At 37.6% G+C, this 15,349-nt stretch overlaps 1 protein-coding gene across 1 annotated transcript in view; it reads left to right on the top strand.

Annotated features, from left to right (window-relative positions):
• LOC133524293 (condensin complex subunit 1) overlaps positions 1–14,378 on the top strand; it is a 25,720-nt gene extending 11,342 nt beyond the window's left edge. Inside the window, exons 15-24 of the mRNA XM_061860215.1 lie at positions 927–1,100; positions 1,246–1,341; positions 1,546–1,661; positions 2,665–2,835; positions 3,682–3,766; positions 6,379–6,566; positions 7,747–8,011; positions 10,846–11,013; positions 13,953–14,061; positions 14,233–14,378. Of these exons, the coding sequence (XP_061716199.1) occupies positions 927–1,100; positions 1,246–1,341; positions 1,546–1,661; positions 2,665–2,835; positions 3,682–3,766; positions 6,379–6,566; positions 7,747–8,011; positions 10,846–11,013; positions 13,953–14,061; positions 14,233–14,315 (1,455 nt within the window). The 3' untranslated portion in view covers positions 14,316–14,378. The remainder of the gene's footprint in view (positions 1–926; positions 1,101–1,245; positions 1,342–1,545; positions 1,662–2,664; positions 2,836–3,681; positions 3,767–6,378; positions 6,567–7,746; positions 8,012–10,845; positions 11,014–13,952; positions 14,062–14,232) is intronic.
• Positions 14,379–15,349: the final 971 nt, after the last annotated feature.

The raw sequence follows: 15,349 nt of genomic DNA on the forward strand, positions 1-15,349 counted from the left end.
TTTGTTTTTTTAACCGGAGATATTCGTTTTCCATGTGTATAAGATCCTAAAGCCATCGTCCCGAATGAAATTGCTATGAGTTTTTATTTATTTCAATAGCTTTCAACTTTGGCAACTTTTCTACTATATAACCGACGATCCGTAGAAGTCCGTTTGGTCCTGATTCGAGTAATAATAATGTGTGAAAATTTAGAAAGTTTGAATCAATGTTTATTAAAATAATCTATTTCAAGCCTTTTTAGGGTTCCGTAGTCAACTAGGAACCCTTATAGTTTCGCCATGTCCGTCTGTCTGTCTGTCCGAGGCTTTGCTCCGTGGTCGTTAATGCTAGAAAGCTGAAATTTGGCATGGATAAATAAATCAATAAAGCCGACAAACTCGTACAATAAAATCTAAAAATTTTTTTTTTAGGGTTACCTCCCCTACACGTAAAGTGGGGGTGAACATTTTTTTTTGCTTCAACCCTACAGTGTGGGATATCGTTGGAAAGGTCTTACAAAACTAATAGGGGTCTTCAACAAACACTTCTTGATAAAGTGAATATATTCGGAGATAATTGCTCCGAAAGAAAAAAAAAATGTGTCCCCCTCCCCTCTAACTTTTGAACCATAGGTCCAAAAAATATGAAAAAAATCTTATGAAAACTATAGCGGATATGATCAGTTTAGCTGTTTTTGAGTTATCGCAAAAAGTTTCCCCGTCATAGTAAAAAGACGTACACCCACAGTTCATTCCTTGGTTAACAATCTACCATACTTTAAGCTCCAGTTTAGCTTATTGTGACGGAAGAGTAACTACGGAACCCTATTCTGAGCATGGCCCGACATGCTCTTGGCCGGTTTTCTATTAATCTGTTATCGATCGCCTACTAATTTTATTTTAGAGGTTATTGTATTTAACATTTTTAACAACAATTCCCGTTTTAGGTCCGCGAAGACCGCAAATTAGAGGAAAAGCGGAAGAAGAAAGCCGGTGCCTTCGCCACTCCAGCTCGGAAGGGGCGAGTGGACGACCTGCGCCGCCAGACGCTCATGAACGCGTCCGGAGCGAGCGCGTCGAGTCGCGGCCAGCGCTCCGCCAGCGTCACCAAGGGGCCATCTGTGAGTAAACACCTACTTATTGTAACATTCATTGGTTACTGTTGTTACCTGTAGATGTGGCTACAAAAACTGCCTCTTTTCAAAAGGTCGAGTCAAGTTTGGGCTTGTTTTACAGATTTTTATAAATATTTTTTTTTTTGCCCAGACAAACACTACAATGACGGAAGACGAAACAGGGCTAGAAGGCGCGGTGGCGGACGACGCGGACGCAGAGTATGTGCGTGGTGTGTGCGAGCGAGAGGTTTGTGCTCTTTATTGTATGTAGTTATTTCTATAGTTTTGTAAGGAGATTCCTTCCAGTGGGGTGGACAGAGAGAATCATACTGTATTTTTCAGTGAGTATTACAACCCCAAGGGATGATTATAGTTTTATTTATTCTAGTATTTGAATACTCTGCGATCAGTGCGATCTTAACATCAAATCTGATTATTGAATCATTTCCAGATTGTGGGCGAGGGCACGGCGCTGGCTCGCTACGTGCCTCTCCTGCGTCACATCCTCGCGAACCCGGCGCGTGCGCCGCCCGCGCTGCAGGCCGCCGTGGCTCTAACCTTCACTAGGTAACACTACTGCCCACATTAAGACTCCATAGTTCGATCCGTCACATAACAACCCTTCTTCTTCTTCACGTGCCATCTCCGTACAGGAGGTTGGCGACCATATGTCTATATGTCTCTCTATGTTCAGTCATGCGAATTAGTCCATCTATGCTCTTCACTTTTAACCAGTCTCTTATATTTTTAGTCCATGATGTGCGCCTTCTACCATGACCAACCCACTCACTTGCTTTTGGTAACTCTATTTACCAGATGTGACTCTTAATTTAGCTAGTCAAAAGAGTTCAATGCAAACAATCAAGTGAGTGAATATATCGATTCATAACCATCACTTCATGTAAATCCAGCTGCAAAAGTGCATGGCCACTTTAAGAATTAATTACATTCATAATGTGTCCATGTAATGTTGTAGTGCTTTTTTCAATACATCACTATATCACTACACCAGAACATTGAGCTACCTTTGTTTACCTAGTTACTCGGTAACAATTTTGAATGATTCACAGTTAGTTTCACTAGACTTAAATCAACCGGGATATGGACCGTGATTACCATTGATATTGTTTCTGAGCTCCCGATATTTCGACGCAGTTAGATGCATCTTGTTCACGGGTAACTGGAGATAGCGGGTGGGTGTCAAATGTGTGGAATCTTGTGATTTGTTTGTGTAAAAACCATTGATATCCGAATCAAACATGCGTAGTGACACTGTGAATGTGCTTGGATAGGCCAACAAGTGTGGACGCGACCAGTGGACGCGCACGAATGAGGGTAGGCCGAGCGCGGTCTACACAACTTTGACTATCTCCAGTTACCCGTGAACAAGATGCATGAAACTGCGTCGAAATAGTGGGAGCTAAAAACAGTATCAAAGGTAATCACGGTCCATATCCCGGTCGATTGAAGTCTAGTCACTCAGTATTTAAGAACCCTACACGAACCTTAACGAACATACATTACATATGATGAACTGTGTTGATTTGATTAATACAGTTGATTTTTGCAGATTCATGCTGGTATCGAGCACGGTTTGCGACGAGGGTCTGCAGCTGATGGTGACGGTGCTGACGCGCTCCCGAAATGTGGCACTTCGGACCAATCTCACCATCGCATTCGCTGATCTTACGCTGCGTTTCCCTAATCTCACTCAACCTTGGACCCGTCATATATACCAGATGTAAGTATTTATGTTAATAATGACGGTGCTGACGCGCCCCCGAAATGTGGCATTGTGGATCAATCCCACCATCGCGTTTGCAGATCTCACGTTGCGTTTCCCTAATCTCAATCAACCTTGGAGCCGCCATGTATACCAGATTTAAGTGCTGACGCGCTCCTGAAATGTGGCATTGTGGATCAATCCCACCATCGCATTCGCAGATCTCACGTTGCATTTCCCTAATCTCACTCAACCTTGGACCCGCCATATATACCAGATGTAAGTGTTTATGTTAATAATGACGGTGCTCACGCGCTCCCGAAATGTGGCATTGTGGATCAATCCCACCATCGCGTTTGCAGATCTCACGTTGCGTTTCCCTAATCTGACTAATCAACCTTGGAGCCGCCATGTATACCAGATTTAAGTGCTGACGCGCTCCTAAAATGTGGCATTGTGGATCAATCCCACCACAGCGTTCGCAGATCTCACGTTGCATTTCCCTAATCTCACTCAACCTTGGAGCCGCCATGTATACCAGATGTAAGTGCTGACGCGCTCCCGAAATGTACCACTTCGGACCAATCTCACCATCGCATTCGCTGATCTCACGCTGCATTTCCCTAATCTCAGTCAACCTTGGACCCGGGATATATACCAAATGTAAGTGTTTATGCTGATGGTGACGTTACTGACATGCTCCCGGAATGTGATATACTGCCGACCAATCTCACTATCGCGTTTACGTATCTTACGCTGCGTTTCCCTAATCTCACTCAACTTTTTTGTACTTATTTTCCTGTATATTAACTCGGCCGCAATGCTTACATACGTGCAATATACTAATCCGTGTCCTGTTTGTAGCTTAAGTGACGAGGAGTTAGAAGTGCGTCAGTGTGCAGTGAAAATGCTCTCGTTCCTCGTGCTGCATGAGATGGTGCGAGTGAAGGTACCGTGTGTTTACTTGTTTAAGACTTCTGTAGACGATTTTTTTCCTTTTTACAAGCTTTTATTTAACTTGCCCTATTTATCAGTATGTATGTTAGTGTGTGGCTCAAATTTTGGCAGCTAAATTTGACCCACTTCCCGATTTTCGTTTGAGCTGAGATTTTGCATAGGTACATATGTAAATCGGATAACAATGCAATATGATGATCCTACTTATTTTTGGTCGTTTATGAAGTCAAAATTCCCTAGTAACTGCGTACCCGACCAAATGTCTTACCTTGGTGAATTTTCTAAAGATGGTAACACAATTAGTAATTTTTTTAATAGATATTTTAACTCTGTGTTTGTTACTGATTCTTCTGTCTTACCAGATTATTTGTATGTAGCTAATAACTCCCTGATTGATCTTAATTCCGTTGAAATCTCCGAGGATTGCGTCTTTAAGTTTTTAGAAAGAGTAGACATTAAGAAGGGTAGTGGTGCTGATTTGATTCACTCCCTTTTCATTAAAATGTGCGCCCGTGAATTGGCAGTGCCTTTAGCTCAAATTTTTATTAAGTCCTTAGCTCATGGTCACTTTCCCTCCTCTTGGAAAAAAGCCTTGATAACACCAATTTACAAAAGTGGCGATGCGCACCTGGTAACTAATTACAGGCCCATTAGTAAATTAAAACATATTTGCGAAAATCTTTGAAAAAATCGTTTACAACAAAATTACTTCTGCCTTCTCTCAGCACATTGCGCCTAACCAACATGGTTTTTGTCAAGGTCGTAGCGTTGATACAAATCTCCTGACCTTTACCGATTTTATTATCAATGGGATATCTTCTGGCTGTCAGGTGGACGTCGTGTATACTGACTTTTCGAAATGTTTTGACAAAATTAACCACAATAACTTAATAAAGAAACTCTTTGAGCTCGGTATACACGGCGACCTTCTTAGATGGATAAAGTCTTACCTGTCCAATCGCAGTCAGGCGGTTGCCTTGAAGGGTTATACTTCTTGCTTTCTTCCTATACCTTCCGGAGTACCCCAAGGATCACATCTTGGTCCTTTACTGTTTATTTTATATGTCAATGACATGGCAAACTGTTTTAGGAACTCTGAGCACCTCGTCTATGCAGATGACACAAAAATATACAAAGCTGTGTCCTCAGAAGCAGATTGCCATGCATTACAGCATGATTTAGATAACTTTTTCCTCTACTGTTCAGATAATCATCTTTTGTTAAATACTGATAAATGTCTCGTAATCAGCTTTAATCGTAAAAATGATCCGTTAGTTTTCAATTACACCTTAGCTGGAAAAAATATAGCCCGGGTATCGTCCGTTAGAGACTTAGGTGTTACTTTAGACTCAGAATTAAATTTTAATTTACATATTGATAATATATGTAAGCGAGCTTATAAGAAGTTAGGGATGATTCTCAGGATCGGACAGCCCTTCAGGCGCCCCAATACTTATAAACTATTATTCTATTCCTTTGTTAGGAGTATACTTGAATTTGGTTCTGTTGTTTGGACGCCTCAATACCAAGTCCATATTGATCGTCTGGAAAGGATCCAAAATATTTTTTTAAAATCACTCTGTTACAGAACGGGTAATTATTTTGAACGTACTTCGTTAGCAGCGAAGCATTTTTGTGTTCCTTCCCTTGATAACCGAAGACTCTATTTAGATATAATGTTCTTGTTTAAAATTCTTAAAGGAGCGATTAAATGTCCGAATCTTTTAGAATTAGTCACTTTCAGTTGTCCGCACCACTACGTCCTAGATCTCTATTTTATATCAGCTTTGCCCGCAAGAATTACTCTCGGCACACTTTTTTCAGACGAGTCCCTAGTTATTATAATAAGTACCTACTTGATATTGATCCTTTTCACACTTCATTGTCTAGTCTCAAAATGATACTTCGACGTAAATTGTTTTAGTTCAAGTACATATTTCATATAATTAAATATAATACAATGTACACAATGTATAAATGTAACTTTCCGGTTGTCCCAATACCTACCAAATATTAGTAAAAAAAAAAAAAAAAAAATACAACATATCCGATAATTAATGAAACAGACAGTAATGTCAAACCTGTTTATTGTATTTTTTTCTCCTCTGAAGACTAGTAAATAGAATTTAAGTATGGCTCATGATTTCATGATTTCATTTTCTTTAGGCTGTTGGTATGTATGTTAACATTATGTACTTAATAATGAACCTCCAGGTCTATGATTCTTAAGTATGTTAAGTACTCTACATTGTACTTCAAATCCATTTGTATATGTGACTGTTTGTGTTCTAAATAAATGAAAAAAAAAAAAAAAATGATGACATGGAGCTAATCTGATGATGGAGACAGGAGGTGGCCATGGAAACTCTGTGATAAAACAACTTAAAGTAATTGTGTTTGGGGTTGTTAGAATTGTCTCAATGAATATTAGTTGCCTGTGTAAAGTACAGTCAGCGATAAAAGCTTGTACCAAAAAAAGTAATTTTTGACAAAAACTTATTACTATTGACGTTTATATTATTATACAATACCTAAAACCCTAAAAAAATGTTTAGTCGTTAATGTTCGCCTACAAAGAATATAATACTGTAATTTACTTTCTAGGGCCAGATCGCAGATATGGCGTTATGCTGCGCCGACAAAGACGCAAAGATCGCGTCGATGACGCGTCTGTTCTTCAAGCAGCTCTCGCAGAAAGGCAACGCGCTGTACAACGTCATGCCGGACATCATCTCGCGGCTCAGCGACCCGGAGCTCAACGTGCCGGAGGAACAATATAGAGTTATTATGAAGTAAGTAAAAGACAGAGAGGGCGTTAAGCGTCGCTACCTTCTGATTCCGCTCAATATGAAACACGAAACCTTCGGCACTAGAAGAAGAATTAAAAGACTAGTCAAACTTTCTTGCTCCATGAGGGGACCCCGTTTTTCCGCAGTGGGTCGAATATGTACTGGTTATAAGAATTAAGGAAATGACTTTTTCACGGCACTGTTTGGAAATGTGGCAATAGGGACCGTGCGCGTTGGAGGGTCTGCCATCTTCTGACGGCTCCTGTGCTGCCTCCTACAGTCCATGCACGCTCCCTATAGATGGTCTAAAACCAAACTGGAAAGTAGACAATAGCTGTAGCACCTGAACCACCACTACTACAATGTTTCAATGTTATCATCATCTGTCATTGGTGATCATTGCTATCATCCTCTGTCATTGGTGATGGTAAAAGGACTTTTTTTGTCGCAACTTTTTCCTTCAAAAATAAAGTTATGTTATTTATAGGACCAATTACTTGTTTAAAAAAAAAACGTCAAACTATTCAGTTCACACTTAAGGCGTTTTTACTTTTGTAGCTGTTTGTGCTTTTTTAGCAAAAACGCTTCTAAATTTAGAGTCAGTTTGAAGCAAACATCAGAAAAAACGCCTCTTAAAGTGATATAAAAAGTAAAAAATCGGGCGGGATCGGAAAATACTTACTGAATTGGATAGTGTAAATTGTATTTGACTAAAAAATATAAGAAACACGTATCTACGCTTTAAAAATGAATTCTTCTAGTGAAGAAAATATAAATGTTCCTGGCAAAAATACATCGCTTTCTTTCAACAATTGTCCTCGCGCCAATACAAATATTATTTTCTATTAAAGTACTTATAGTTATGCAAATGTTTTCTTATTTCCTCGCAGTAGTCGTGAAAAGCACTATGTAAAGGCTTGGCCGGAAACGCTAAATATGGACTCGTATTATTTTTGAGCTCTCCACTCACACATGGACGACCATCTTTAAGCGGTTTTCCGGCCTCTCCTACAATGTACTATCGTCTAGTTATTATTTATTTATTTTACTAATCTTAATCTTGTCACACGCTTCAAGCGCACCTTTCGATTTTATAATTTTATGTTTTCTGTGATTCGACTCCGTCACAGTATGTCAGTTGATACATAAACGGTTCATTTAACGAACGCTGTCCTTTTTTCAGATATATCACATCGCTTATACAAAAGGACCGCCAGACTGAGGCTCTGGTAGAGAAACTGTGCCAACGATTCAAAATGTCGACAGAAGAACGGCAGTGGCGCGACCTCGCCTTCTGTCTGTCCTTGTTCAACTACAACGAACGGACGCTCAAGAAGCTGATCGAGAACCTGGACTGTTACAAGGACAAACTGCACTGCAATGGCGTCATGCAATCATTCCATACTATCATGGCTAATGCATCGAAAATGGCTAAGAATGAAGTAAAGGTGGGTAATGTACAACAATCGTTGCCCTTATGAGATCCTAAGTCTGTCATGGGAAAGTCAAAAGTTAAGTTATAGATAGCAAAGGCCATGCCTGGATAAGCTAAGTGAACCTGCCCCCAGCGAGTTTTGGCACGTAATTTTTTTTTGATGATGTGGCTGTATATTAGAAGCAAGTATGCAAAATATGAGCCCCCAAATGTTATATATAGACTTTGGTAAAAACAAATAAAAAATGATCTTCAATATTTTTTTTCTAGCGAGCCGATTTTGACGTGCGTCACATATATTTTGCATATAGTAAAGGCAATTATAGGACATAAGGACACATTGCGATACGAAATAATAAAATAAAATAAATAAATAAAAAGAAAATGTACAGTGATGTATTCAATAATTCATTTTGTAGCTTATTAAAGAGGCTAGCTTTGGTGAAAAACTTGGAGGTGTCGCTGACGTAAAAATAATTTAAAAAATAAAAAGAGTTTTAATTTTTTTTTACATCACACTTGCTCGAAAAAGATCTTATTTCATGCAAGTGATCTGAAGGACAAAGGCCTATTTTGTTCCCGCGAGAGTTATGGATTGTGAAAAATAAGCTATGACTCCCTAGAAAGTTATAGCTTTTTTCTTTAATTATGTCACTTATTCATACAAATCAAGTAGCATAAATGAGTTTTACTTTTAAAATACTGACGTTTATAATTTAATATTTTTGTTTCTGTTTAAAATGATTTAATTTGATTAATTTAACAGCCGTTTAAAATATTTTTACATACTTTTCAATCGTGGCTGAATGCCGAATAGGTCTGTGCCTTCGATGCCTCACCTGCCATATAATTACAAAATGGCGGACGAATGTTTGATATGTCACCGCATTTAAGTATTATTTCGCTTAAAATTTCGTTTTTTCTTCGCAAGTGTGATGAAAAACATTGTATGTAACAACTGTTACATAATAAAAGGCATTAAATTACACGAGTTCATGTGAGTTTCTTACCCCTTTCATGGCCAAGACCCGTCGAGCGTACACAATACGCAGGGCCACCATACAAACCGTTTTTAGCTAAAACGTATGACTCAGCTTATGGGTCTCTGGCCTGGCGCGCACGGTAAATAAATCGACGCTTATGAAGCCGGCCAGTTGAACAACATTATGTAACTTTTTACTAACCAACTTTTTTCTGTGCCTATCAAAAAAAAGATGTAGGAATGAACATTTTTATTTTTTACATATTTAACTTGCTGTGTTTGTTGTTGTTTTATGGGTCAAACCTCGGAAGTTCAATTTGACCCATTTCCCTTGCCTTACCCCTCACACAACAAATTATTTTTTTTAAACTTGTAAATATTTGTCACACACTTATGATAATACAATATTAGTTAGTGGTGACTGTTTCAACTGCCTTGTTATTATTGAAACGAAAAAAAAAAAGAATGAATATTAACATCATTGTTAGTAGATAATTGCCTAAGATATAATACAACGGTCACCAAAATATTATGACATAAAAGTACAGTGGGAGAAATTCCTCATTCCCTTACCCCTCACACAAAACAAAATATTATTATACTACGGGTTGGTAAATGTTGCAAGCCATCATCCAAACAGTAATCGGTTGTAAAATTGTACAATATCAAACAGCTTCAACACGAAATAAGCTTTAAAACCAGCCAATAAAGTTTATTTTAGCTTGCTACGGAAACATTTCTAGTTTTTACTAGTAGCGCCAAGCCACGATGACCCATACCCTGAGTCATGTCAATAACCTTTAAAATATACATATTTTTGGTATCTTTGAAATATGGATTTTTCTGTTTGCTTGCAGCGCGTATTTATCTAGAATTTCAGTATATTTACTATATTTCATTCATAGTAAACTAAAATTGAATATTCTAGGCTCTAATTTCATTAAAAAAAACGCATTTATAATATTTTATCGCAATATATCTAAAATTAGAAATGGTTGTTAACTTAGTGGATACGTACCTACTTTATTGCGTCAAATTACGTTTCGTTTATGTTTAAATCAGAATTCATTCATGACTCACATGTGAGTCACTGGCCCTGCGGAAGTGTTTGAGCATGACCCATATGCTGAGTCGCTGGCCCTGAATGGGTTAATAGGATCACACGAGTGTTTTAATGCCTAATTATGTACAGTTACATACACTATTTTATCTACACACATATTATAAACTTTCTATGTTTTATTCACTAACCAAAATTACAGGGCATCGTTGCTCTCTTGGCAGAACTCGCCGATATGTGGTGGCGTCACCGAAATATTTTTATCGCTCATTTTACACGAAATATTTGCTATAGTTACTTTAAAAACAATAAAACATTCATTTTATACTTAAAACTAATTAAAAGATAAACTGTAGGTCAAATGGCGGCAAATGAAATCTTTTTTCACGCATGTCACGCATTCGTAGTTTTTTTTTTAATTCAGATACAAATTAGAGTCGGGGGCCTATTTCCGTATCATTCTATACAAACTAATGTGTGTAATGTCAAAATTGTATGCAATTGACATTTCATTTCGAACAAAAAGGCATCTCGACTAATATTAGAATAGAGGTCAAATGGAATTGCTTTTTTTTCAGAGGTGTTCCAAATTTGAAGTCATAACCAAATCGATTTTGATGTAGTTATAAAGCAATAGCAACATCATCAAAGATAAGAAATTTGTTGTAACAAAACAGTTTATCGTAATATTAGCCATTATTTACGGATTTTGAAGGCATCACTTCGTTCGTTTCTTAAACCCACACATGTGTATTTTAATGCGTTTTATTATGTAGCAGTCCCATAAACTAGTATTGTGTGACAGGCACTAGTAACGGAGCTAGCAGACAAGATAGAGGAATGTTTCGCGGTGCGCGACGCCGAGGACCGGGCGGACGGCGAGGCGCGCGCGCCGGCCACGCCCGCCGCCGCGGCGCCGCGCCGCAAGCCCGCGCGCCGCCAGCGCCGCCGCTCCTCCTCCAGCCCGGACGAGGTGACCTATTTTGAATTTGACACTAAATAAGACATCAAGGTGAGACAAAGTTTAACGCTGAGGCCGAGACCGCAACGGCTCCAATGGGGGCCATCGACGTTTCTTAGTCACATAATCCAGTTGCGCACCTGACAAATTTCAATTTCAATTTCAAAGCCTTTTATTATCGAACATACAGTTAGTAATATTTAATACAATACTTATTTATTTATGTGTTTGCAACAACAGTCAGTTCGACGTGTCCTTTTGAAACAAAGGCTTCCTCCAATACCTTCCACGCCTCTCTGTCTCTGGCTAGTCTAGGGATTGCAAACCGGATTGGTTTTTAATCCGGCCGGATTTTGGACATAACCCGGCCGGATCCGGCCGAACCGGACGCGGTTTGGTATAGGGATATTAAAGTTAATTAAATGACATATTTTTCTAGTTTTTTTACGTAATTAGTATTCTTAAATCTATGATTTGAAGTAAATATATAACTTCTTAACAATAAAATAGAACGTAGTAGTAAAAAGTATGACACTGTCAAAATCACTTTAAAAACAAAATATGAAATCGGTCATTTATTATATTTAACCATTCACAAGTGCTCAAATATTCGTTTACAATTATAAATTTGATTAGTTCCAAAGCCCGGTAATGGCATGTGAGGTGGGAATTGAAACTCCTTGAAATAACCAGTTTTCGTGACTGTTCTTTGATTGAATTCTTTGTAACGTTGACATCCATTCTAATAATAAAATAAGATATTTTACTATTAACCAAAATGATATAAAATTTGCCCTCATTTTTTGCCCCAGAAAGTAGTAGACTGTATGTTTAAAAAATTTGAACTTAATATTGGACGAAATTGTAAATACAAAAGATACTCTCTTAAATTTAAATAGAAAATAATCAATATTTTTTCATATATATATATAAACGGAATAAACTAAAGATTATCAATGTTATCATGTATTCATTCACACATATAACACATATTGAATAGCCCAACTCTAGTTTGTTGAGTACCGCCGACTTAATCCTGCTCATTTGTTTACTTTTAATCTCCTATCACAACATTATGACACAACATTAACCTTCTCTTTAGCATACATTACAAATGCCTTCCATGGCTTCTCCATCCTTTAATTTTTCCTTCTATTACAGTTTTCATGTAATCGTCAACATGAAAGGCAACTTCTGTTCCCAGTCATCGTCATAATAAATATATTTTTGTTTAACTAAATTTAAACTTTTTCATTCGTTTTATGCTCTGTTCAACTTCATACCTCTCATGCGTCGCCTTTTCCTCATCTAAAACGCACAGTGCGTGCTGTATTTAGGCGTTTTTTTTATTTTAGCTCCTGAAAAGTGCCGGATCCAGCCGGATTACCGGATCCGCCGGACCGGATTGCAATCCCTAGGCTAGTCGTATCCATAGTGGACCAGCAGTTTTCTTTAAGTCATCTGACCATCTTTTGTATTGTCTGCCTCTTTTTCTTTTTGTGTTGTAGCGTGGGGTCCACTCAGTCAGTATGTTTGACCACTTCTGCTTTTCCCTGAGCATGTGGCCCGCCCACTTCCATTTTAGAGTTTTTGATATTTAGAGTGACATCTTCTAATTTTGTGACCTCTCTTATTTCCGTCGCCCGTTTTCTGTATCTTTTTGTGTACCCTAAAATGCTTCTCTCCATTCCCCTCTGGCACGTTATTAGTTTCTGTGACATTTTTTCTGTTGCGGCCCAGGTTTGGCATCCATATGCCAAACCTACACAAATAGGCAATATACCGTTTGTTAGTCGTATACCTCGAAATCAAAAAATCCTTGTAGCTTTTCACCTATTCGCGTTTCACCATGATAGCGTATTTTGCTGTAGCGTGTAATATCGATGGTATATTTTGTTACTCGCATATATTTTTAATAGATTATTACAACAGTAGCAAATTTTAATGTAGAATGTATTTTCAATAGCCTATTTAGTTAGCCGCATATATTTTCAATAGATGTTTACAACAGTAGCTAATTTTAATGTAGCATGTATAATCAATAGCCTGTTTAGTTAGCCGCAATAATTTTTAGTTGCATTTTAGTTGGGTCGCATATTGCTGTAGTGTATTGTATTAATCGTAACAAAAATTGGCTATATCACTGGGATATAATAAAAAAAACGGTCGCTAATTGACCTCATTGTTACAGCTATACATTAACTAGCTTTGGAGAATTTGCATATATCACACTCAAAACCAGGAGATAAACTACAAGTGCGAAATGCATTTACAAAACAAAACTAGAGGTATAGTGCTTAAAGGAAATGTCGCGATATGTAATAACGCATTATAAACAAATATCTATCGAGTTGGAAAGCGACTACAGTGAAGAAAGGCAGGGAAGTAAATATACTATGAATTTTATACACCATTGTAATTGGCGATCAGAAATCATACTACTACGCGATACTACGCGAATAGGTGAAAAGCTACAAGGAAGTTTTTGATTTCGAGGTATATGACTAACAAACGCAATATACACATATTGAAAACTTTTCTTTTTATTGAGATGCGGTAATCTTTATTTTTCATAATAGTTTTTAGAGACCAGAACCTGTTCCATGCATTTGTGACTCTTCTGTTCATTTCTTGTTGCATTTGATCAGATATAGAGATGAGTTGGCCTAAGTAAATGTATGATTAGTACCTGACAAAATTAGTACCTACTAAATCTAGGTCGCAAATCAGTCATGAGTTTGTACTTGATTATTTGTAATATATTATTTGTGCCTGTCTGTTCAAGTCATAGAAACATATTTTTTAAATAAAATTATATAGTTCGCCTCATTCACGATAACGCGCAGAATTGTCAAATTTAATCTTTAATAATATGACAATACGAGTCAAGGCACACGTCTTCGTGAATGACACGATCTATACATGTGTAGTAAAATGTATATTATTTTCAGAATGATCCGCCCACTAACACTGAAGGTACACCTCAGTCAGTCAGAAAATCTAGCAGAAAAGCCAGACCGAGAGTCATCAAGGCGATTACGAATGATTCGGACGAGTCAGGTATTCAAACTACTTGTATATATTGTATTTTAAACAGTTTGACTACATAATATTTACACAGTTTTATTTTATTATTTCATCTAATCCCTCTTTGCTAAGGTCATCTGGCCAAGCCAAAAATAATGTACTTACTCTTAGTTGTAGTAATATGAAATAAAACTATGTTTATAGATGATGAGGAGCAACAAAAAGAAGATGATGAACTATTTAAGAAGCCCACTGCTAGAAAACCAACACGAAGAAGGAAGAATTGAACTGTTACTGTAAAAGACATGTATATTTAAGTTGATTTAAGTAATAAACAGCTGAATGCATAAGTCTGATTTCACTATGATTTTAACCATGAAGTAAACATTAACCCTTAGAAAATAGAGGTATGTAAACTACTAGTTATTTTTATTAGTCTGCTGTTACCTTTATATACTTCAATCATGGTTTATTCTATCTAAAGTACATTGACCCGGCGCGATCAATTCATACTTTCTTCAGCCACTAAGTTAAGTCTTAAAATATACATAAGACTACACCAGCTCGTAAAGACTATCTTCATTCTTCAAAAAGGGATGAGGATGAGGAAGTTGCACCTTTTTTTTGGTACCACGTCGGTGGCAAACAAGCATACGGCCCGCCTGACGGTGAGCAGCCACCGTAGCCTATGGACGCCTGCCACTCCAGAGGTGTTACATGCGCGTTGCCGACCCTATTCCTTGCGTTGGTGTGGTGAACATTTTTGTGTTTCACTCGGTAGCAAAGTTTGTTTAACCATCGCCCGCTCAAGATTCCACTTTTCGAACTATTTGCTGTGCTGTTGGTTCAATTTTAGTGTTTCGCTTGCTCGGATATCAATATGTATGTGGAGGTAAACAGCTTTGCCCCCTTGTAAAACAAAAAACTATTCGCGAAAAACGAAAATCGAAATTTCTTAATCTGTCTCTCTATAGCTCGAATATGCAAAAGCGATAGCGAGGCAATTAACGAAATTTTGATTTTCGTTTTTAGGAGTAGGACCTCTGTTTATTGTTGCTTGCACACGGTGCACACATCTTACCTAAGCAGTCTGCTCATGTTTTAGCTTTATACTGGTGCATCAGTTGTTCAAACCTTATTAACGGCACAAATTTCTCTTTCCATCTTTGTTTTTATTTTTGTTAGGATGTACTAGCATTATTTGTAACTTCGATTTGGCAACTTAGAATTTCAGGTTTAGTTTAGTAATTATACGTATTTAGGTTATATGGTTTTCATACTATATTTAAGGAAACTGTAGGTCTATAAGTCTATTACCCTA

This window comes from Cydia pomonella, chromosome 13, assembly GCF_033807575.1.
Source record: "Cydia pomonella isolate Wapato2018A chromosome 13, ilCydPomo1, whole genome shotgun sequence".
Lineage (NCBI taxonomy): Eukaryota > Metazoa > Arthropoda > Insecta > Lepidoptera > Tortricidae > Cydia > Cydia pomonella.